The sequence below is a fragment of the Enhydra lutris genome, unplaced genomic scaffold (genome assembly GCF_002288905.1).
Source record: "Enhydra lutris kenyoni isolate GAN:26980312 unplaced genomic scaffold, ASM228890v2 scaffoldscaffold76, whole genome shotgun sequence".
In the NCBI taxonomy this organism is placed as follows: domain Eukaryota; kingdom Metazoa; phylum Chordata; class Mammalia; order Carnivora; family Mustelidae; genus Enhydra; species Enhydra lutris.
The window spans coordinates 3,917,584-3,942,044 of NW_019154160.1; the positions used below are offsets into that span (position 1 = coordinate 3,917,584).

The 24,461-nt window shown below is 38.2% G+C and overlaps 1 protein-coding gene across 2 annotated transcripts in view; it reads right to left on the minus strand.

The window, feature by feature from the left end:
- Positions 1–24,461, minus strand: part of LOC111160523 (translin associated factor X) — a 33,377-nt gene that overhangs the window by 5,170 nt on the left and 3,746 nt on the right. For both annotated transcript variants that reach the window (XM_022523679.1, XM_022523680.1), the window contains exons 4-5: positions 22,112–22,242; positions 469–596 (exon numbers count right to left, since the gene is read on the minus strand). In XM_022523679.1, the coding sequence (XP_022379387.1) occupies positions 469–596; positions 22,112–22,242 (259 nt within the window). The remainder of the gene's footprint in view (positions 1–468; positions 597–22,111; positions 22,243–24,461) is intronic.

The window sequence follows — 24,461 nt, forward strand, 5'->3', positions numbered from 1 at the left end:
GCTTAGATTTCAAAACACCTGGTTTCCAAGTTTAGCTCTGTCACACTTCATTAGCTGTGTGGCTTTTGAGAAGTTGTTTCAACTCTCTAAAGCCTGTTTCCTACTCTGTAAAATGAGGGTGATAATTCTTACCTCATTCAGTTAATAACAAAATTAAATGAGACAGTGCTTACAAAGGGCACATCATAAATAACAGTAAAATCAAGACTGGACTTAACAGTAATCACTTGGCAGTGCTTTAGATAAATAGCATTATTCTCCCCCAACACAGCCACAGCTGCTCTTGTTCCATCCATGAGCAAAAATTTTCAAAAGGCCATTTCCTTAATTGGGTATCTCTGAAATCACACTTTAGAAGGAACACCGCTATCTCAACATTCTTAGCATTGCAAGCCAGCAAATCTCCTAACATCACTATACTGCTATATAAATTATGTAATAAATGTGAAATGAATTTTAAATTCTTACGGTCTTATTTTCTTTTCCATAGTCTTCTGTTGTAAATATCAATTGTTTATTAATTTCATCCATACTGATTAGTGATCGTGTTTTGATGAAGTGTTGAAAAGAGACAGCCTCCACATATTCCTGCAGTCCTGAAATACCAACCGAGAAAATGACTAAGAAACAACCAATGAATTAGTCAGACTGTCATCAATAAAGAACTTCAAATTGCTCATCACCTAGTTCAACAAGAGCTTAATGGGGGGCACCAGGGTGTCTCAGTCAGTTAAGTGTCCGACTCTTGGTTTAGACTCAGGTCATGATCTCATAGTTGTGAGATGAAGCCCTGCATCAGGCTCTGCACTCAGTGTGAAATCTGCTTCAGATCCTCTCTTCTTCTCCCTCCCACTTGCTCTCCCTTGCTCTCTCAAGTAAATAAAATCTTAAAAAAAAAAAAAAAAAAAAAAAGCTTAAAGGATGCGGACTCTAATGGTAACACTGGATTCAATACTTAGACTACACAGAATTACTTGAGATAGATGGTAGGTGTTAGTACTGAACACACCAAACATTTCTGACACTGAACTTCACAGACCACTCAAATATAAATGTACTCAAGCTCTTTCTACTTCACGGGTCTTTATAGTCTTAAAAATCTACACTCCTTCCTATGGAGAAATGTTAAAGATGCTTAGAAAAAAAAAACTGTTTAAAGAATTTAAGAAAATGCTATTATAAAAATTCTTTAAGCTGTAGCAGAAACTACACACTGGATTATTTTTTGCTCCCTGAAGCAGCAAAACAGATAATGTTTTAATCAAACGAGGCATAAAATCAAACATAATTTGGATCTTTCTTGAAATTTTAATAGGCAAAAAACACTAAATAATACAGAACTAAGTGTCAAAATACTGGTTTTTTTCCTCCTACTCCAAAATGGATTGAAGAAACAGATAACTCTTTTCTGCTTTAGTAATTTAAGTTTAAAAAAAAAAAAACAAAAAATCTAATGAGCAATACAATTTTGTACCAGATCTAAGTTCTACAAAATTAACACTGAAATAAAAACAAATTTTGGTAAAGGTCAAAAAAACAGTATTATAAATACTTCTAGTGTTTTTTGAAAAAACTAAATTCTCTACCTACAATTTTCAATGTTATTTTATTACAGCATAATCCATAAAGTGATATTTACACGGAAAAAGTATTTCTTAAAATGAATGTCATTACTGTTAAGAAACTGTCTTAGTATTCTTTGTAAAAGCTCTGTTGTAGGGGCGCCTGGGTGGCTTGGTCGTTAAGCATCTGCCTTCGGCTGGGATCGAGCCCCACATCGAGCCCCACATCAGGCTCCCTGCTCTGTGGGAATCCTGCTTCTCCCTCTCCCACTCCTCCTGCTTATGTGCCCTCTCTTACTATCTCTCTGTCAGATAAATAAATAAAATCTTAAAAAACAAAAACAAAAAAAAGGCTTTGTTGTAAGAACAAAAAGAATTCTTACTACAGAAAGAAAACTCAGAACTGAGTAGACTCATCACGCGCAAGCTGCCTCTCTAACACGTCCTGTGAAGAGCCCTCCCAGCGCTGACACTACAAGTCCGGCTTGGCAGCAGCGTTATTAACACCCCCCCACTGGGTATCATCACTTCAAATGCCACGTAAGGGTCAAAGAAACAAGGGGAAGTGGATGACCTGGTTTTGATAGCAGTAAGAGGAAACTACTAAATAAAATAACCTGATTCATTTTGAGCCACAAGTGATGTTAAAGCAAGGTCAGAGACTGGTGCCTTCAGCGGACAGAACAGGACATGATAGAATAGGACACTGTTTCATAAACCGTAACATGCTGAGAAATGAAACAATAAAGTTAAGTTTAACAGAACAGATAACATCTTTTACATTTACAATAAAAAATATTTGTGTAAAATTTTCGTTTTCAGAATAGGTGACCGCCCAATTCTCTTTCCCAAAGACAATCTGTACTTGTCATTTCCTTCCAGAAATAACTTCGCACACACAAAAGGGAAGAACAAAACCTAAGGACCACTCGTTGCATCTCTAAATAAGCTCTACTATGGTCAGCTCTTATGAGTGAGTTAAACAGAAAATATGTGCACGTAGATTTACATACAAGGATATTCATCATTATCATTATAGCAAAAAAGTAGAAAAAGTTTAAAAGATCAATCATTGATGTCGCTTGTCCATTTACCGTCTCTCAGCTCCACTATTTCAGATAACGGAGGTGGACCCTAAAACATGTCAGCTGGCACAATATTAAACTTTGCTGGTAGAGAGCACTGGAAGGAAAGCAAAGGACGAGAAAGCTCTCCTCCCGGTTCTCACGTGTCCCTCCTAGCAGCCTTCTCTTTGTGAGGCAACCAGCTGCTTGAGGTGGCCAGTAGCACACGGCATTTCCTTGAGAGCAGCTTCCCAATGAGCCACCACCACTTTGGGCAAGGAGTTTGAGAATTCTGGAAATTCCGGAAATCAGCTCAATACCTCAGCAGACTTCTCTGCCATCCAATGGGCCATGCCTTCAAGGGGTGAGGGAGGGTGGGGGTGAGAGGTATACTCTTCTAGATTTGCTTCTTTCTTGAATGCCCTGCCTTAGCTCTGGGGTAGTGGCTTCCCCCTCCGAGATTCCTATACTTTTTAGAATAGACTTTTGCTCTATCAGGTAACCCCCTGCACAGTTCATCCTTATATTAAACTTGCCCTATTCAAATTACTGTGTAGCTTGTTTCCTGTTTGGACCCTGGTAAATACAATAGGGAATTAGGAAAATAAATAATGATATTATTTCTCCTTTACACCCATCACTACAGAGGAAGTATTCTATCTTTTGAGACTAGTCGCTGTCTCTACGATCAGGATAAAGATGCAACCCCAGCAGGAAGCTTGAAATGGATCCTGCCTTCAATGTTCCACCTTGTGTTTTCTATCAGATGCTAATGGTCAGTATTCAAACATGCTCAGATCTCTCCTGCCTATTGGACCTCTTTCCTTCCAACTACCGCCCCATCTCTCTTCTCCCCTTCAGAGCTAAATTTCTTAAAGCAGCTCGCTACAACATTTCTCAATAACCTCACCTCACACTTCTCAGCCTACCTCATCCTACCCTGAGCCCGTCTCTACACACCAGCTATCATGAAGATTACACTATTTAATAAGGTTAAGGGACATTTTTTCAGTCTCAATCTTAGCAGCAGTCAGCATTTTGACCACTTTAAAGGAGGAATTCTTTGTGTTTTGTTTTTGTTTTTTAAGATTGTATTTATTTATTTGAGAGACAGAGAGAAAGCATGGATGAGCAGGAGGCAAGGGGAGAGGGGCAAAACAGACTCTGCACTGAGCAGGGAGCCCCACAGAGAAACTGATCCCAGCACCCAGGGATTATGATCTGAGCACCCAGATCATGACATGACCCCGCACCCCAGGAGGAATTCTTTAAACGAGTTTCTATTTGGTCCCTCTGATAGCATCATCTCCTAATTTCTATTTTTTCTACCTCTCTGGCCAGATCCTCTTACTCTCTGCATCTATTAGTTAGTCCCAGGCTCTCTCAAATTCACCTACACCTTGCTTCAATTACTCCTGCCATCCCTCAACTTTACATCTCTGGCTTAAAGTCCCATATATCCAAATACATACTTGACAATCTTATCAGAGGGACTTCAAAATCACAATCTTCCTTCCAAATGCAGTCCCCCTCTTTGTTTTGCCAATTCTGAGGCCTTCCCTGCATCCATTTTTTGACCTGTCATCCATTCTCATACCACTGAATGTTTGTCCTTTTAATAAAGAACAGTCACATCACTTCCCTGCTTAAAGCCCAGATAGCTTTCCATGGCTCTGAGAATACAGAGCAAAATCATTAACACAGCTCAATAAGACCCTGCTCAACTTCCCCCCACCCCACTACCTATATCAGCCTCGACTCATGCCATAGGCAAGTTATAACTTGTCAAAGGTTAAATTTCAAAGATGGGTACACAAACCCATATTTGTAAAATGTCAGAATTGTTCTTAAAATCCTTAAAAAATTCAACAAATGTACAAGACTTACATGTATTCTGTAATGTGAATTTCCCTACAGTTAATATAAATCACTACTTCAATATTTCTAGGTATATAACCTGTCTCCAAATTCCTAGGGTTGGCTTACATTTCAGGGCCATGTTAAGCAAAACCAGCAGTACTTTCAATGTTAGAATCAAACACAAGCGGCAAGGTGCTTATTCTACACGTTTACTGATAGGGATAGGAGAGAGCATAAACTGTGACTATAACATGCATCAGTTGAAAGTGGCAACATAAATTTTCCTGAACCTTCAAGCTAAGGCTCTCAATGACATTGCCGAGCAATCATTGTCTTGGATTAATGGGTGTAAGTCAATGTAAACTTGAAGATGGAGGATAATCACATCTATACACCTATAAACCTCGAGCTGGCTTGATGGTCAAGATATGAATTCCTGGGCGCCTGGGTGGCTCAGTTGGTTAAGTGACTGCCTTCAGCTCAGGTCATGATCCCAAGGTCCTGGGATCAAGTTCCACATCAGGCTCCCTGTCCATGGGGAGTCTGTTTCTCCCTCTGACCTTCTCCCCTCTCATGCTCTCTCTGTCTCTCTCTCAAATAAGTAAATAAAATCTTAAAAAAAAAAAGATATGAATTCCTATGTGCAATTCAAGGTAGAAGATATCAGAAGGGGGGTTATCACTTAAACTGAACCAGCCTCCTCTCTATTCTCCTATGATAATACAGTACATAATGGTTAATCTTATATGTCGGTTTGGCTCACTATGGTGATCATTTGCTTGGTCAAACATCAGTCCAGATGTGGCTGTGAAGTATTTTTTAGATGTGATTAATATTTAAATCAATAAGACTCTGTGTAAAGCAGATCACCCTCCATAATGGGGGTGAGGAGAGGCTGTTCATCCAGTCAACTGAAGGCCTTAAGAACAAAGATTAAGGGGCGCCTGGGTGGCTCAGTGGGTTAAAGCCTCTGCCTTCAGCTCAGGTCATGATCCCAGGGTCCTGGGATTGAGCCCCGCATCAGGCTCTCTGCTCAGCAGGGAGCCTGCTTCCCCTCCTTCTCTCTCTGCCTTTTCTCTGCTACTTGTGATCTCTGTCTGTCAAATAAATAAATAAATATATTTAAAAAAAGAAAGAAAGAACAAAGATTAAGTTTTTCCAAAGAAGCAGCAATTCTGCCCCAAAACTGCAACAGAGGAACCTCGCCTATATTTCCAGACTGCGGAGTTCAGATTCGAGACTGCAACACCGATTCATTACTGACATTCCAGTCTGCCAGTCTTTTCTGGAAATTTCATATTTGTTAGCCCCCACAATCACAAGAGCCAATTCTTTTAAATATATAAATAGATTCCTTACTCGCTCTCTCCCCTGCTTCTCTGGAGAATCTCTAGTGTGAAATGGTAGAATGGCATACCTGGAAAGGCAGAATGCTTCAGCTGAATGCACATAACATAAATGTGTACAGAGTACAAAACTTTGGTCATATATATACTATATGTAGTATATATAGTTAAGTATAAATTAACAAAAAAACCACCAATGGAAAAGAGGGAAAATGTGGTACTTAAAACAACATCAAAAGGATTCTAACCCCCTAAGCTCTCTGAGCAAAGTGGCTTAAATCACTGTAGTGAACAAATATTGCTGCATTGCACTATTTTGCTTATAAACACTGGCAAGGGCAAATCCTATCTAAGAACTTGATCCTGTTCAAGACTGAAATTCCAGGACCTACTTCATGATGCGTAAGGATAGCATCCCAGAGTAGATGTCCCTTTGTTTAAGATTCCTTTAAGGACTGTTGGGACATGCAAGGGTAGACATGGAGCTAAATGCAGAACAGGGACCATACAGCTGAAATGCCTTGCATAATCACAGAGAAATAATTCTAAGTTCCAGAGTTCAGCTACGGAGGGAGAGGGGGACAAACAGTGAATACAGCAAACCAGTATTATAAAAATTATTCCTGATTCTTAATGAACTTTATTTAATCAAGATGCTATCTACAGGAGACTATATGGTAAAACAACACTCCTCTGTGAATGGAAAAAAATATTTGGCTGAATTCATTAGTTGTCCAACTGTTTTATCCAGTTGAGCTAATCGAAAGCATGGAAAACGGTTCCAGTGAATACATTCTTAAAATGATTTGTAGTTAGCAAAATCAACTAAGTACAACCAACCTCCATGCCTGCCCTTCAGTTGTAAAACAGAAGTACACAATGATCTCTATGGTAATTTTCAAATTCAGAATGGCAGGAACTATTCTTCCTACTAAAAAAAAAAACAAACAAAAACAAAAACAAAAAAAACCCCCGTTTAGTAAAACTAAATGATATGGCAATTAAATAGAACCGTCATTTGCTCCTGGAACAAAGCACTGCTGAATGACATAGAAATGAGCAGTATGCTGTTGCTAAAATGTTTGCATTCTTACACAAAATGCATATGAAATAGTATTAAACTCACCCAATAGGGTAAAAACATAAAACTTCCCATTTTAAGTGGGTATTTTTAAGTGCATAGTTCCATTGCAGTCATTCCCACTGCTGTACAACCATCACCACCATTTCCAGAACTGTTTTCTTACAAAACTGAAACTCTATACCTGCTTTTAAAGATTTTTTATTTATTTGACAGAGAGATCACAAGTAGGCAGAGAGGCAGGCAGAGAGAGGGGAGGAAGCAGGCTCCCTGCCGAGCAAAGAGCCCAATGTGAGGCTCCATCCCAGGACCCTGACATCATGACCTGAGCCGAAGGCCCAGGCTTAACCCACTGAGCCACCCAGGCGCCCCTGAAACTATACCTGTTAAACAACTCTCAATCCCCTTTCCCTCAAGCCCCTAACAACCATCATTCTATTGTCTGTCTCTGGACTGGCCTACTCTATGTACCTCACAGAAGGGGAATCGTGAAGTATTTATCCTGTCGTGACCGGCTTACTTCATTTAGCACAATGCCCTCAGGGTTCATCCATGTGGTAGATTGTGTCAGCATTTTCTTCCTTTTTAAGACGGTAGAGCATTCCACGGTTCGGCCATGGGACGTTTTGTTTACCCATTCATCCATCAGTGGACACTTAGGTCACTTCCACCCTTTGGGTATTGCAAATAAAGTTGCCATGAACATGAGTGTACAGATATCTGCCAAAGTCCCTGCTCTTAATTGTTTTGGGGTGTATAATCAGAAGCCTCCAACAAGACTTTTTAAAAATATAAATAAAGTATGAGTAGTAGCTTACTAAGTCCCGAGTGTTAGTTATATGTAAGCTAACATATCTGGTATTTACATCCACCTTTTTCATGTATATTATAACCTCACGTGACTAGACTATTATCCCTCCTTTAGAGATAAACTGAAGCTCAGAGAACTTAAAAATTAAGAAATTCACCCATGTCACAAAGTAAAAAAAAAATCTAATTCAAAAGTTCATATCCTTCCCACCACCTTAACTGCTTCTTTACAGTCAATTCCATAAAAAACCTAATGAATTTTTTTTCACTTTTTCTCCCACTAAATCCCCAGTTCAACTATTCTCCATGCTCTGCTCAACTGTATTCTCTAGTCTCTCACACCACATACTTTCATGACTCCGTGCTATTCTGTACCTAGGCTGTCTTCTCTCAAATCCTTTTTACCTATTAAAAAAAAAAAAAAAAAAAGGCTTAAATGTTCTGATATGCCCAGTCAAGGAAGCACACATTTCTTCATACAACTTACATAAAACTTACACTTCAGCTACATGTTTCAGCCAGCTCTGAGCTATCAACACCTATTTTTGCACCACAGAGTTTTGAAGGAAAGAACGACACCTTTACAACCTTCTCCTTTCCCCACTCCCAAAAGTACCTTGAGAAGAGACTCAAATGTTTAGAAAATTCTTTAAAATAATTCCTCCGTGGTTCTTCCTCACTAGTTTGATGGAACTGTAAGTGCTATGACAAAAATGTTTTAAAACCTAATGTTCAGAATAATCTAATTATACTTAATTTATAGTACTTTGGATTTAAGTCCTTAATGGAAAGAAATATTCTTACAAGATTGAAGTTCAAACTGATGAAGTTCAGAACTGGAGGTCTTAAAGTTCTCTGATTTATTTTTTATGGGAAAAAAAAAAGGAGAGTACAGAACAACAGCCTTCAAAATTCATCTGTGGTGTCAATCTACATAAATATGGACGGCTGTCAAACATTCCATTTTCAAGTATATCTAAAGTCATTATTTAAATTGTCTTTAGAATGTGTTTGATTCAAGTTACTTCAGAGATAAGGTGGCCATTACTGCTCCATGGTAAGTAGGTTTCATGATATAACACACAGAAAGTTCAAGGACATCTGGCCCCAAACACTGAAAAGCAGTTTTGGTCACATCTAGGTAAAAGGATGTTTAAACAAGTTATGTTTCAACTTGATGAAAAGGACATCCGCTATTTTCAGTGAATAATCCCCAAGGTGAAAAATTTCAACCTACTGCCATATTCCATCAAACAATGTCTTCCCCTTCTGCTTTTACCTTGGATGAAATCCAATTAGAATTATTTACAGAATCAGCTGCCAGTAAGAGAGAAGTCTGTAGGTTGTTTTTATGTAATCTGTTATTTTTCTCCTTGTTCCCCTATTACAACATATACAAGGAAACCCAATTAAAGACTTCTGATTATTTTTACTTATTCTTATAATACTTAAGCAATATACATCCACTCCAAATCTCCATCAAAAACCATATATAAAGGTAAACAGACAAGACAGAGGTTTCATTCTAAATTCAAATTTTGTACTCAACTACTTTTTCCAGGCTTTCAGTGTTTTAAAAAATTGCTTGTCATATGACCGAGCAATCCCACTCCTTGGTATATACCCAAGAAACTGAAAGTAGAGGCTCACACAAAGACTTGTAGACAAATGCAGCACTGTTCCCAATAACCCAAGAGTAGAAACAACCCAAATGTCCATCAGTTGATGAATGGATAAACAAAATGTGGTATATATGTAATGGAATATTATTTAGCCTTTAAAAAGAATAAAGTGTTTTTTGTTTTTTTTTTTTTAAAGATAGCTCTATTTATTTATTTATTTGTGGGAGAGAGAGAGAGAGAGAGTGCGCGCATGTGGGAACACACTAACAGGGGGAGTGGCAGGCAGAGGAGAAGCAGGCTCCCTGCAGAGCAGGCAGTCCAATGCGGGACTCAATCCCAGGACCCTGAGATCATGACCTGAGCCAAAGGCAGACACACTTAACTAAGCCACCCAGGCATCCCAAGAACAAAGTTCTGATACATGCTACAACATACATGAGAGCCTTGAAAACATTACGGTAAGTGACAAAAGCCAGACACAAAAGGCCACATACCGTATGCTTCTATTTATATGAAATATTCAGAAGAGGCAAATCCATGGAGACAGAAAGTAAATTAGTGTTGTCTAGGCTTGGGTGTATTGGCGTGGGAGAAGGAAGATGGGGAGTGATGGCGAACGGGGAAGGGGTGTCCCTTTGGGATGCTGAAAACACTCTGGAATTAGACAATGGTAACAGCTGTACAACTGTGATTACAATAAAAACCACTGCATTATACAATTTAAGTGGGTTAATTTTATGATGTATAAATCGTATGTCAATTTTTAAAACTGCATTTATAACTATTTTTAAGAACACCACTTCAATTTTTTCAGAAGTTAGCTCTATTAGATCACTGAAATGTTAAAGTCAGATCCAGGTTTAGTCACATGCCACTCTGCTAAAATAAATCTACCTGCAAATACATAAATTATACCCTGAAAATACATCCATAAGCCTTAGCTTTGTAAAATACATGCAATTATACTACCAACAGTAAAACTTAAGCACAATTTCACTAATTCGGACTTTGTCGAATTTGGATATCGTCCATTTGCACATGGCTTTTACTTTAAAACTGAAGAGTGTACACTGAAAAAGTATGACTGAGTTCTTAACCCAAAATGAAAATGAATTTTAAAATTTAGCATACTGTTACAAATTAATTCTGCTAAATTCCAGAAGGGAAGAGAATAAATATTTGTTAACAGTTATGTGCCAAACAAAATAGGAAATGCTTTCCATAAACATACCTCATTTAGTTTTCAATACAACCCATGAGGCAGCTATTCCTATCCCCACATACAGGTGAGGAAGCTGAAATTCAGACAGGTTGTATACTGTGCTCCAAGGTTACAAATCTAAGGAATATCAGAGCGAACACATAAACCCAGGTGTGTCTGACAGCAGACGCTCTCTTTCTACCTCACCTCAGTGAGTAAATTTTATCTGTTTAAATAGCAAACCTGAATGAGTAGAAAAGTTAATAGTAATCTGGGGATCTTCTAAATCCCTCCAAGCTGACTCTGCTAGTACCAAAGGATCATGGTCTCTTCCTATCTCACTTAATCACTATAGTAATCCCTTAACATCTCCTGTCAGCATTTTCAACTCCTTTGTTCCTTGCAGTGATGTTCAAGATATTTAACAGGAACATAAATTATTATATAAATCCATATTAATCCCAAATTCTAAACAGACTCTTTTACTTTCTTACTACATTAAGCTATATTTATTATAAAACTGCTTACCAAGTGCTATAAGACAGAAGCGTAAGTTACTTACCAAATCATTTCTTGATTTTTAGATGGTGGTTGAAAGGTCTTTTTAATCTGTCTTTCTCTAGCTAAATGAAGCCACTGAGGCAAGATTTGATATTGGGAACATCATCAAACTCTTCCCATGACTTTCTCCATTTCGATGAGTCGTTCAGTGACTGGGGATCCTGCCTACGTGGGGATTCACAGGCCTGCCTCTACCTCTATCTCTCCACTACTCATCAAATCTCTGTTCCTCTCTCATTATCCTCGCTCTAACCACTGAGATATAAATAAAGGGAGTAGAAGGGAAAAAAAGAGAAAGATTTGGAAGTCACTTATTGGGTGGGAGAGGTGTGCTGTCCTTCAGGCATTCGATAAGACTCAGGGCAGATTCCTTCCCCCAGACCCCTCCCCTAGTGCAGAGCAGCTCCCCTCAGCATCAGGGGGTATGTCTCAGCTAAAGCAAAGCTCCCCTGAACCTACCTCAAAGACTCTTACTGCAACCTGAGGAAATATGCTTTGCATGAAACACCTGTTTAGATCCCTGCTTCCTGGCAGACTTCCCCAATGCTATCCACTCATCCCCTTAGGGCATTTCTGCAGATGTTTACAGAAAGGGGCCACAGCTCAGCTGCACCTCTGGACTTAGCTCAGAGCAACTCCCCCATCTCCCCACCCCGGAGTAACATTAATTTTGCAGCTTGCCCCCTAGCTGCACTGCACAAAACCAGAAAGCAGGTCATGGGCTAAACTATGTACATCCCCCAAATTTATCCGCTGAAGCCCTAACCCTAGTAACTTGGACGGTTAATTCAACCTGACTGGTGTCCATGTAAGAAGAGGAGATTAGCACACCGAGACAAACAGCAAGGATGCCTGTGTGTGGAGGAGAGACGATGTGAGGACACAGAAAGACAGGAGCCATCTTTAAGCCAGAGAAAGTCCTCAGAAAAACAACAATCCTGCCTATTGGACTTCAAGGCTCCAGAAATGTGGAAAAGTAAATTCCTACTGTTTAAGCCAGTCAGTCTGTGGTGCTTTACTATGGCAGCCCTAACAAACTACTGCAGTATCTTGGATCTATAGTGTTTGGCTTATGAGATACGCCAGATATGCGGAAATTTGTATTATTTATTGACTTTGCTACTCATCACAGTTAGTAATACACTACTTACCAACAGACACAGAAGTGTTCTTTTAACAACCAAAATGGCCATAGACTATTGAACTGAGTATCTTGTCCTACTTCTCCCACTGTCATCTGCTGCAACTAATGAGCAAAACCCTAACCACAAATTAAATTTCTACCTCATTCACTTCTATTGCTATATAGAAAAGATCAAATTTACTCATCAGGTAAACTTTCAGAAATGATTAAAAGTCACAATAAATGTCTCTGGTTAAGGACCCACTCCCAGTCCCCTCACAGTCCTTCTTTTATCTCCAGTCTCCCATCAATTCCAAACCACTGCCCCACCTCCCATCCCTTCTCTCTTGGCACACAACAGAAAAAGAGAGATAGTGAGCAAAATTTTCCTCCACTACCTACCTCTATACCCATCCTTAACTGCCCATCTCTGAAGAGGTGGCTGTCCTCTCCTCTAAGGCATGTCAATTAACCTAAGCTCTGGATCTCACCCTCTCCTGGTTCTTCTGGGATCCAATTTAGTCAAATATTCTATTCCCTTTAGTTAAAGTTCCACAGGACCCAGTCTTTGATTTCTTGCCACCTTATACTCTCCTCAAACAACTTTATTCGTGTCTGTAAACCCAACAACAGCTTATAAGCTGATGACTCTGAGGCTGAAACTGAAGATCAGTCCTGCATTGTATCATCAGCTCTCTAGACCCTATATCCAATTGCCTATTAGGCAACTATTTGGATGCCCCATAATTTCCAAGTAATCATCCCAAACCCATTCCACATTCCAGTTTTCTTCTCTTAAATAACGCCCTCATTCAACCAACCCAACCAGAAACCTAAAAGTGGTCCTGAGACTATTTCCCTCCTCTTGCACATTTAAAAAACCACATGCTAAAAGTATGCTCTTTCCTTTCCATCTCCATGGCTAATACCAGCCCGGGGACTCTGTCCACACCTAGAATGACCACCACAGCCTCCTTACTCACCTCCCTGCCTCTAGCCTTCCTCCAAATAAAATATGAGGGTGGCATAAAAGAAAGGCACAGACCTGAAATGAGGCTCACAAGCTAACTCAGTCTCATTAGCTGTGTGAACGAAGGTCATTTATGAACTTTACTGCACTTCAATTTCGTATTTGTGAAGAACGGACATCTACCTACACTGCAGGACTTATATGGAATAATGCATCAGTATTGGGACAAGGCCCTCTGAAACTGCTGAATTAAACTAAAGTAAGAATAACTAAAATAAGAATGAGGGCATTATCTTTGGAAAAATAAAGCTCATAATACATCTTCCATCATTTATCTTGAAAAAAAGAATGAAGGTGATTAATTTTTGTTAGACAACATTTTCTAACTTCTTTAAAGAAGTCAGTCGTGTCTCTGTTACTGTTTTCTTTGCAGTGTATTAACTCATATTAAAAGAGGCCATTCTTTTGAAATGTTACCCTAGCCCAACATGCATTATAATTCTAAGTAAAGGCAAATTATATTAATGGAACACGACTGTTCATCCTACTAAGGCATATTAAATTAAAATAGTCTGTCATGGAATAAGCTCTTTGACTTGGTGCATTCACACAAAACTAAGTAAGAAGCTGTCTGTCCCTTCCATGCTCCCTACTTAGCTCCATCCTTATCAACCGACAGACCTCAGCTCAAAAAAGGAGCTTTCTCAAACAGGATTTCAGAAAAGCAACAGGAATGTTCAAAGGTGAAAAGAGCAACTAGGCTAGAAGACCTCATACTTGGACAGTCCAAGTTGTAGGAACCAGACATTTATCTAGAAGAATGTTTACAAATGGAGTTTCTGTAACCAAGAAAATACCTACAGAGATTTTTCTCATGGTCATACTATTCACCACAGGGGTCTGCACTATGATATACACTCTTACTAAATTGTGATTTTGTTTTAAAAGATTTTATTCACCCTTTTGACAGTGAGAGAGAGCACAAGCAGGCGGAGCGGCAGGCAGAGGGAGAGGGAGAAGCAGGCACCACACAGAGCAGGGGAGCTCTATCCCTGGGATTGTGACCACAGCTGAAGGCAGATGCTTAGCTGACTGAGCCACGCAGGTGCCCCTAAATTGTGATTAAAATAGTCAGGAAAACGTATACTGAACCATCTCACATTTAAATGCAAATTTAAACTGTATCCATTTTACTTACATGTACAGGTAAAATTAAAGGAAGTACCAGTATCTTTAACCACATATAGGATCTGAGACAGTCAAGTAAAAGTCTTTGGCTTTGGAAAAAACAATTATAGTAGATTGTTAGTATTATTATATTAGAGTATTATTAGTATTATAGTAGATTATTATAGCAATACTAGCTATCAGAGAAGAGGTGGTCTAGCAGAACATGCATCAGAGCATATAAACCAGATTTCAATTCCAATACCATCACTAAGCTCATTTAAAAAATAAGGTAGCAGGACTAGGTATCCTCTAACCATTCTTTCAGTTATAAAATTATTCTCAAATTAGGTGAATGAATGTTTTCAAACAAAATTAAAACATATTCAGAAAAAAAATTTAAAATCCATCATCACGCATATACCTGGATTTTCCACTAAACCAAATGGACATCAAATTGCCATACTGGGCAGGAAAAAAAGCTATTCACCAAACACATTTCATTACCCTGGCATAGGAAGAGATCGTATTTCTCATTCTCCCTTGAAGTTAGATGTGGCCATGCGACCCGCCAAAAAAATGTGGGCAGACGTGATCTATCTTTTGCAGGGATAAAAACCTCAGGGATCACCCTGCACCCTTCTTTCCCACAACCCACAGGCTTTATTTTGATGCCCTAGCTCATCGTGGAAACCAGGTATTGATAATGCCAGAGCCCCATGATCCTGGGTCCCTGAATGACTAAGCTGGCAGAGCCCGTGCAAACTACCGCCACAAAGCCTGGACTTTACAGGGAGAAAGAAACAATTTCTGCTTTGTTAAACCACCAAAACGTCATGGTTTATTCATCTATTTCAGTTCTTAGCTTTATCTTAACTAACATCTCTGGCATAATGAATCTCATGTATAAACAGATAAATTCAATTTTCAGCTATATCTTTCCCTTCACTAAATTGTTCTATCATTCCAAAGGCTTACGACTCTTTGTATCCTAGTTCATTTTCTCAGTGAGCCTTCTGAATTTTGCTAATAGGCTGAACCTGTATCAAATTTCTCTGTACTGATAAAACAAAGTTTAGGATTTCCTGAATATTAATACCGATCCTATTTCTACTATCATGTGTAGGTAATAGCCACTGGAAACAGGTTTTCTTTTGGAAGAAACAAAAAAAGTCAAGGAAAAATTTGCAAAAGTCAATCATCAGATAAAGGATCTGGTTGAACAAAAAAAGAAAAGCCCTTTGAAAATGGTTTTGTTCTTCATTCTGTCAACTTTTATCAAAACCTGTTATTAAACTTCTATAAAAATGAACTTTTTAGAAAAAATTTTATATAAAAATTTTTATAAAATATTATTTTTCTTAAAAAACTTTTGTAAAAATTAAATTAAATTTTTATAAAAACCTGTTGTTTTGGGGAACCTGGGTGGCTCAGTGGGTTAAAGCCTCTGCCTTCGGCTCGGGTCATGATCCTGGGGTCCTGGGATCGAGCCCCACATCGGGCTCTCCGCTCAGCAGGGAGCCTGCATCCCCTCCCCGCCGCCTGCCTCTCTGCCTACCTGTGACCTCTGTCTCTGTCAAATAAATAAATAAAATCTTAACTGTTGGTTTTTATCGAAATGTGTTGTTCACAACAAAATCTGTAGAGACGTGTAGGGTCCACTTTCTAATACAGGAAAGAGAGACACTATAACATAAAAAGAAACTTCATAGTATGTCAGAAGGTTTTAAGTGCTATGGACAAAAAAGAGCAACATAAGAGCTATAATGTGTGCTGGATTTGTAAGGAAAACCCTAACACTGGGGGGAAGGGGACTTAAAGCAAGACTAAGCCTTTAGTAGGAGTGATGTTCTAAAGTCAATAGATAAATTAAATCCATATGGTAAGAAACCAATGGTACCACTTACTAGCTTATCTTGAGCAAGTTGCTTAACTCCTCTGTAACTCAATTTTCCCACCTATTTAGCAGTAAGAATAACATCTATAACTTAGGGATATTGCAAAGGTCATAAAGAACAGCTTAAAGAAAAATGTCTAAGTGGTCCAAAATATCCACTTAACCATTCCTTCACATTCCTGAATAGGAGAACTAAAATATTAGCTAGGGTATGAACTTAGTTATGTGCACCAAAACATCTCAAAATTAAATAACGATTTTTATCATTATCAGAGTGATATAAACTAAACAAAAAAATATTTTTTTTTCTTTGAGATGGAGAACATTTTCCCCCAACTGTTAATTTTTCAACAAGGGAAAAACACAAAACAAAAACATGACAGAACCCAACATTTTTTAAAGTGACTTATTTCAAGCAACTAATTATTCGTTCATTTGTTTAACCATCCCTTGGGACAATCTGTAATCTACTCTGATAAGAAATGTGTAGAAAACAGACCTAACTTTTTGTTGTTGTTCAATTATTAGGAGGATACTCAACGTTTGAGCTCACACAAGTATCCCTTAGGGAAATGCTCTGCGTGCCATTAGCACTATTCTTAATGAGGAAAAGCACAGAACTCCTTTAGTTCAATGCCAGAATTGTTTTATCTTCAAGTCAAAAGAACAACTATTTGGAGTAACACCAAAACAAGCATTTAACAATTACAAGCAGCAAGCTATTCATAAACATCATATTGTTAATGCTACTCTAATTATAAGTAACCTTATTTTACCAAATAAAATACCTGTCAGCAAAATGTTAAGTCCCAGATACCTCTTTAACTGCTTTATTCCTTAACTTTAAGGAAAAAAAAAACTTTATTGTTTAGATTTAAAGAATCTCATTTTATTTTAAGGGCTTAACTAGAGAAAAGTGAGATACAGGGAATCCTTAAATTTTTAAACCATGAATAAGCAATCTTCACAAAAACTTACAAAAAATAGATAAAAGCCTAAAATGGAACTGGTGCTTCCAATAATCCTCAATGATACACTGAAGAGGGAAAATCTGAAAACTGCTTCCATTTTATTAATGCCCTATCTAAACTCTCTCCAATAGTGCAATGTCTCCTTCCTAAGTGATATTCTGTTGACTCAATGAAATGTTCCTTTGTCTTTTTTCTTCATTTCTCCATTTTGTTCTAAAAGCCAAGAGCAACTTTCTAGGTTTCTTTTTATGTCACTACCCATATGGTCCTCGGTCTTGTTTAAAGTCTTTCCTTACTCTTTACTCACTGACGAAGAACATACAAAATAGATTACTGGGAGAAATAAAGCAAATCTACACTGTCCCGCCAAAACTTTAAGTTATGAGGATTGGTAGGGCTTAACCTTGAATACAGAATTGAGACATTTAATCTAGACACATCATATGAAGAAGCACTAACATCATGAGGAACATATACCAGTTCTTCCAGAAGTATGAAAGTTTTTAAGGATGGACTGAAGTCAAAAGTGAAGACTACTACAGCCACCTTTTACTGTATGTATTACATTGTCATAAAGTTTTTATAAGATAAGTTTATTGCATGGTGTGACAGAAAAACAATCAAGCTATGGAAGTTACTCAAACTCTTGCCCTTAGTTACCCGAGTTGATGGGATATTTAGAAGCCACAGAATGTGATTTGTTCACTTTGACGCAGTTAAGATATTTAGACCATACTGCTCTTCAGATCAAGGACTTTCTAGAAACTGGGAGACCCAACTTGCTCCCCACCACCAATTCCACCACCCAGTGGCCCTTTGGATTATACATGCATACACAGTCATACGGAGCAGGACCACTCGGACTGAAATGCACGTCTGCCACCAATCTGTCTCTAGTATGGCTCAAGCTACTTCCAGCTCCCGGGAAGGAACAGCAGCAATGTCACTGGGATTCCTCATGGCAGTGTAATACTCATGTATCAAGAAATAATAACACCACTGCTCCTCCTTACTGATTTGTTTTAAGTAATCTCTACTCCCAACATGGAGCTTGAACTCAGGAGCCTGAGATCAACAGTCACATGCTTTTCCCAAAGAGCCTACAGGAACCCCAACACCACCACTCCTGATCTATATCCCTGAAAAGTTCTATAACACACCTGCAGCCTAGACATGCCACTTTTGGATTCCAATCAACCCTGAGAACTAACACGGGGAAATGGCTGGATGTTCAAGCTCACCTCCTTCCCAATCCACTTTCACTAGAAGAAGCAGATAAAAATTTCAGATCAGGGGCGCCTGGGTGGCTCAGTGGGTTAAAGCCTCTGCCTTCCGCTCAGGTCATGATCCCAGGGTCCTGGGATCGAGCCCCACACGTCAGCCTCCCTGCTCAGCTCATCTGGAATCTGCTTCTCCCTCTGCCTCTGCCTGCCACTCCCATTATTTGTGCGCATGCTCACACTCTGTCAAATACATAAATAAAATCTTAAAAAAAAAAAAAATACTGCCCTAGTGGAAATAGTGGAAATGTCAGGTTACCCAAGAGAAACCTCACCAAAAGGATTCTGACAGAGAATATCATCAATACGAATGACATAGCTGTTTTCACTGAACATGGCATTTATTTTCACCATAAGACTGCCACAAAGAGATTTTTTTTAAGTTTTATTTATTTAACTAGTCTCTACACACAACATGGGGCTCGAAGTCACAACCCCAAGATCAAGAGTCACATGCTCTTCTAAAGACAGCCAGGAACCCCTATACCCTAAAGAGATTATTGATATGATCTCCTGATATGAAGAACCACTCTGGGAAAAGGAACTAAGAATTTGTCAATAGTGACTTTGTAAAAAAAAAAAAAAAAAAAAAAAGAGCTAATTTATATAAAGTACATAAATCTTACATGTGTAACTCAGTGAATTTTTAAGTATGTGTACACTCTGAATGTCACCCAGCTAAAAATACAAAACACTTCTATCACTCCAGAAGGTTCCCTCATGCCTCTAATCAATGACCTCTGCCCCTAACCTCCACTCCCAGGTAACCACTATCCTGCCTTTTGGCTCCTTAGATTAATTTTGCCTCTTTTTCAACTTCACTTAAATGGAATTATACAGTAGATACTCCTTTGTGCCTGCTTATTTTGCCCAACTGAATGTATGTGAGATTCATATTTGCTGGTATGCATGTTTATAATTTTTTATTGCTATACAGCTATTATACTGTACAAATATACTGTAATTTATTTATCCTTCCTCCTGTTGATGGACATCTTGGGTCATTTTTCAGTTTTAGGATATTATCACTACAGCTGTTACCAGCTTTCTTGCATGTCTTTTGGTGACATAAGCCTCATTTTTATTGCTTACATAGCCAGAAGGGATCAGGCAGTAGACACACATTTTTAGCTAGATACTGCCAAAGCTTTTTAAAGTGGTATTGTTAGTCTTTATAATCTAATCTTGCAGATGAGTAAATGGTATTTCATTTGGCTTTACTTTGCATGACTCCAGTAAATAATGTTCAGCACCTTTTCATATGCTTTTTTTTTTTTTAAGATTTTTATTTATTTATTTGACAGAGAGAGATCACAAGTAGACAGAAAGGCAGGCAGAGAGAGAGAGAGAGAGAGGGAAGCAGGCTCCCTGCTGAGCAGAGAGCCCGATGCGGGACTCGATCCTAGGACCCTGAGATCATGACCTGAGCCGAAGGCAGCGGCTTAACCCACTGAGCCACCCAGGCGCCCTTCATATGCTTTTTAAAAAAGCCGTATGAATATTCATTTTGAGGCCCACTGATGTTTTTTGTCCATTTTTTTCTAAAGTAATCTCTACACCCAACTGGAGTTTGAACTCATGACCCAGAGATTAAGAATCACAAACTCTACCCACTGAGCCGGCCAGGCACCCCTGTCCAATTTTTAAAAATTGCCTGTCTTCTTGGTGATCTGTAGGAATTCTTCATAAATTCTGTACGTGAGTCCTTTATCCAAGGTATGCATGTGTCTTCTCTCAGACTTAGGCTTGCCCTTTCACTTTAATGTTGTCTTCGGATAAATGACGTCTTAATTTTAATGAAATCCAATTGATCCATTTTTCCTTTACCAGTTAATGCTTGTGTCCTTTCAAAAAAAAAATCTTTTCTACTACAAGATCATGCATATATTCTCAGGTTTTCTTCAAGAGGCTTGTTTTAGCTTTCCCTTCACCCTTCTCAACAGCAGTTACATGTTCTCTCCCAACCCTACCAAACCTGTCATGTCCAAGGTTTTGCCACAAGACAGCACAAACTGAGTTCATTAAGCCTTGTTTATTATGTGTGCTATTACTTAAAAAAACAAATCTCTGATAATAAATAATAAATGATGATGGGAATGGATCACTTTTGGGAATGTACCAGAATGACTCTTCATACAACTGAGTTTTCACTTTAGTTTCTAATAACACACTCCAGACTTAACTTGCTTTTACTGATTAGTTAAAAGACATTTTAGGTGGTTGTTGAAGGTGGGCAAAAGTGGGATGTAATGCACAGCATGGCAACTATGGTTGGTAACAATAATAACAGATCTTAAAAGTTCATCATAAAAATGCAATTCTGTAACTATGTATAGTGATGGATGTTAACTAGCCTTCTTGTGGTGATCCTTTCACAATATATACAATGTACACCTAGAACTAATGTAACTTTATAAGTAAATTATACCTCAGCAAAAAAATAAATACACACACACACACAAACACACACACACACAATAACAGGTGACCCCAGAACACCACAGGTTTGAACTGCAATAATCCACATATATGTCAACTTTTTTGATATAGTTTAGTACTATAAATGTACTTTCTCTTCCTTATAATTTTAGGAACATTTTCTTTTACTTTACTGTTAAGAATACAGTAAATACACTTAAGATACAAAATACATGTTAACAGACTGTTCATATTATCAGTACCACTTCCAGTCAACAGGAGGTCATTGGCAGTTAAGTTCTGGAAGAGTCAAAAGTTTTATGTACATTTTTGGCTGTGGGAGGAGTCGGCACCCCTAACCTTGACCCATTGTTTAGGGGTCAAGTGTATATATAATTACTAAGCAACAACAAAAGACATCTGAATATTCTACAGGTTGACATTTCTGAAAAACAAGTTGAAATTATAAATGTTCACACTAAAACTGGACACACTGAGCAGATATCACATAAATTCAATTCTCATGATGAAACGTCCAGAGTTCAATGGAATCAGCTATTTGATAGAAAGAGAGAACTTTCATATACTTCTATAAATATGAATCAGCCTTTGACTTTATCTTATTGAATTATCTGGTATCTCTCCTGTCAATGAACTCACATTAAGAAAAGGATGAAAAGAAACAAGCACTTTGAATATTTATGTGACTGATTTGTATATATATAAAGCGATTTGTATTTATATAAACCCAGTACTATCCTCAAATTCTAGTATGGAGTCACAACATGAGCTGTTTGGTCCACCTGGCTAGGCGATACATTCTCTTTTATGAGCCTAATTAAACTGAATCTCAGAGTCACCAGTGAGATACACCCATACTGGGAAGTGAGATGTGCCCTGTCTGAATACGCCTTACATGCTCAAGAATAAAGTTCCTTCTGTTAGGTCTGTTTTTTCAATGACTTTATTAAAATCTATCAATGACTATTCTACATAACTGGAAAAATAAAGCCAATTAATGTTTCTAGGTTATCTTTCTATTATTATTCCGAAGTCCCAATTTTTAAAGCCAGTAACCTTTCACCAAGTGTCAATTAAAATTCTTCCAACTCACACATAAATCATGTTACACATTTTGTTTTTTTTTAATGTTACCACTGAAGTGAACCGACACTTACCTGTAGTAATGGCTCTATGAAATTGATGCATGTCCTCTCCTGAGAGCTCTTGGGCTACTTGCAATATCTTTTGTCTAACACCATCCAATTTAATTTCTGATTCAGTCAATATCTCTTCCATATCAGGAGCACTATAATCAAAATATTGGGCACTTTTAGAATATCAGCCAGATGCTTTGTTAGTGAAAAACTTGAAATAATCTGGGGCACCTGGGTGGCTCAGAGGGTTAAGCCTCTGCCTTTGGCTCAGATCATGATCCCAGGATCCTGGGATCGAGCCCCTTGTTGGGCTCTCTGCTCAGCAGGGAGCCTGCTTCCCCCTCTCTCTCTCTGCCTGCCTCTCTGCCTCCTTGTGATCTCTGTCAAATAAATAAATAAAATCTTTAAAAAAAAAACCTGAAATAATCTAGCTATCAATGAACACAGGGCTAAATAAATATTGTATCTGGGTGCTTCTAACTTAAAACCACAATTCTATTTTATTAAAAATATATAGAATCAGGGGTGCCTGGCTGGCTTAGTTGGTAGAGCATAGGACTCTTGATCTCAGGGTCATGAGTTTAAGCCCCACACTGGACAGAGAGCTTAAAAAAAAATTAAAAAAATATATATATACACACACATAAAATTTGTGTATGAAATATGAAATCTGCTGACAGTAGCTATCTTTTGGTATTGTGACTGACTTCTTTCATTATCTTTACTTTTATACACTTTATTATTTTCCTAAAAATTCCTACTAAGTTTACTATAATACCAATGTACATTTTTGGTGGAGAAATACTTACAAGATGACTTCATACAATAATACGGTTTTTTCTAAAATATTAAGATCTCCTGTCACAGTTCTATTATTTCTTTAAACTGCTGAATACTGATGTCAGTTCTTTCAAAATTGCAATTTTTATTGAAAAAAGTGTTCATAATTAGTCAAAACAGTGTTGCTTCTTTCCATATACAAGCTCAAGTTCAAGAATAACTTAAAGGGGCACCTGGGTGGCTCAGTGGGTTAAAGCCTCTGCCTTCGGCTCAGGTCATGATCCTGACCGAGCCCCACATCAGGCTCCCTGCTCAGCGGAGAGCCTGCTTCCCTTCCTCTCTCTCTGCCTGCCTCTCTGCCTACTTGTGATCTCTGTCTGTCAAATAAATAAAATAAAAATCTTAAAAAAAAAAAAAAAGAATAACTTAAAATCTTTCAGTAATGTAAGCTGAGAACTCATTTAAAAAACAAGCAAAAACTAATTTTAGAGTCAGGTGATAATACAAAGTTTACAGCCCCACATTCCAATAAATCTATGTATGGCAAATACACTTCCACTTAATAAAATAAAATAAACAATAAAAATTAAGCCACTGGTATGTTATCTTAATAAATTTTAAATTAAAAAAACTGTAAATGAGTGACTAGAATACTTCAATAGTATTTTTTTAAAGACTTTATTTAATCATTTGACAGAGAGCGCGAGGGTGAGACAGCACAAGCAGGGGGAGCAGCAGAGGGACAGGAAGCAGGCTCCCTGCTGAGCAAGGAGGCAGATGCGGGGCTGGATCCCAGAAGCCTGGGATCATAATCTGAGCCGAAGGCAGACGCTTCACTGACTGAGCAACGCAGGCACCCCCAGTAATATTTTTAATAATAAAAAGACCATAAATTATATCTGGACTTACTTAAACACTTTATAAAATACATACTGTAAATCCCTCTAGAGGCATTTGTAATTTTTAACAAAAGTCTCTCTTGGGGAGCTACCTGGTGGGCACTTCTTAACCTCATGTAAAACAGAGAAGCAAAGAAAGCCAATTAAATTAAATAGGAAGGAAATCATGAGGCAAAGATGGAAGAGAGTAATACCTTGCTGTATTCATAAGATACTCCTGAATCTTTATAATTTGCCTCACTCTTCTGCTTAGGGTAGTTTAAGCTGGTTTCTTTTTCTTTCTTTCTTTCCTTTCATTCATTTGAGAGAACACACATGAACATCAACAGCAGAGGAGTGGTGGGCAGAGGGAGAGGGAAAGGATCTCAAGCCGACTCCACACTGAGCGCAGACCCAACCTAGGGCATGATCTCTTGACCCTGAGAGCATAACCTAAGCCAAAACCAAGAGTTGGATACTTAACCAACTGGGCCACACAGGCGCCTCATAAGCTGGTTTCTTTGATTTGCAACCAAGGAATCCAGGATATATACAGAGACTACCTAGAAAAATAAAATAAAATGAAATATTCTTACAGAAAGAAATTTCAAAGAAAAGATGCCTCGGTGCTGAAGGAAAAGGAAGTTCCAAAAAACAATTAAGCAGTCAATGGGATCATATGCTACAAAAATGTAGAATAAGTAGAGTATGTA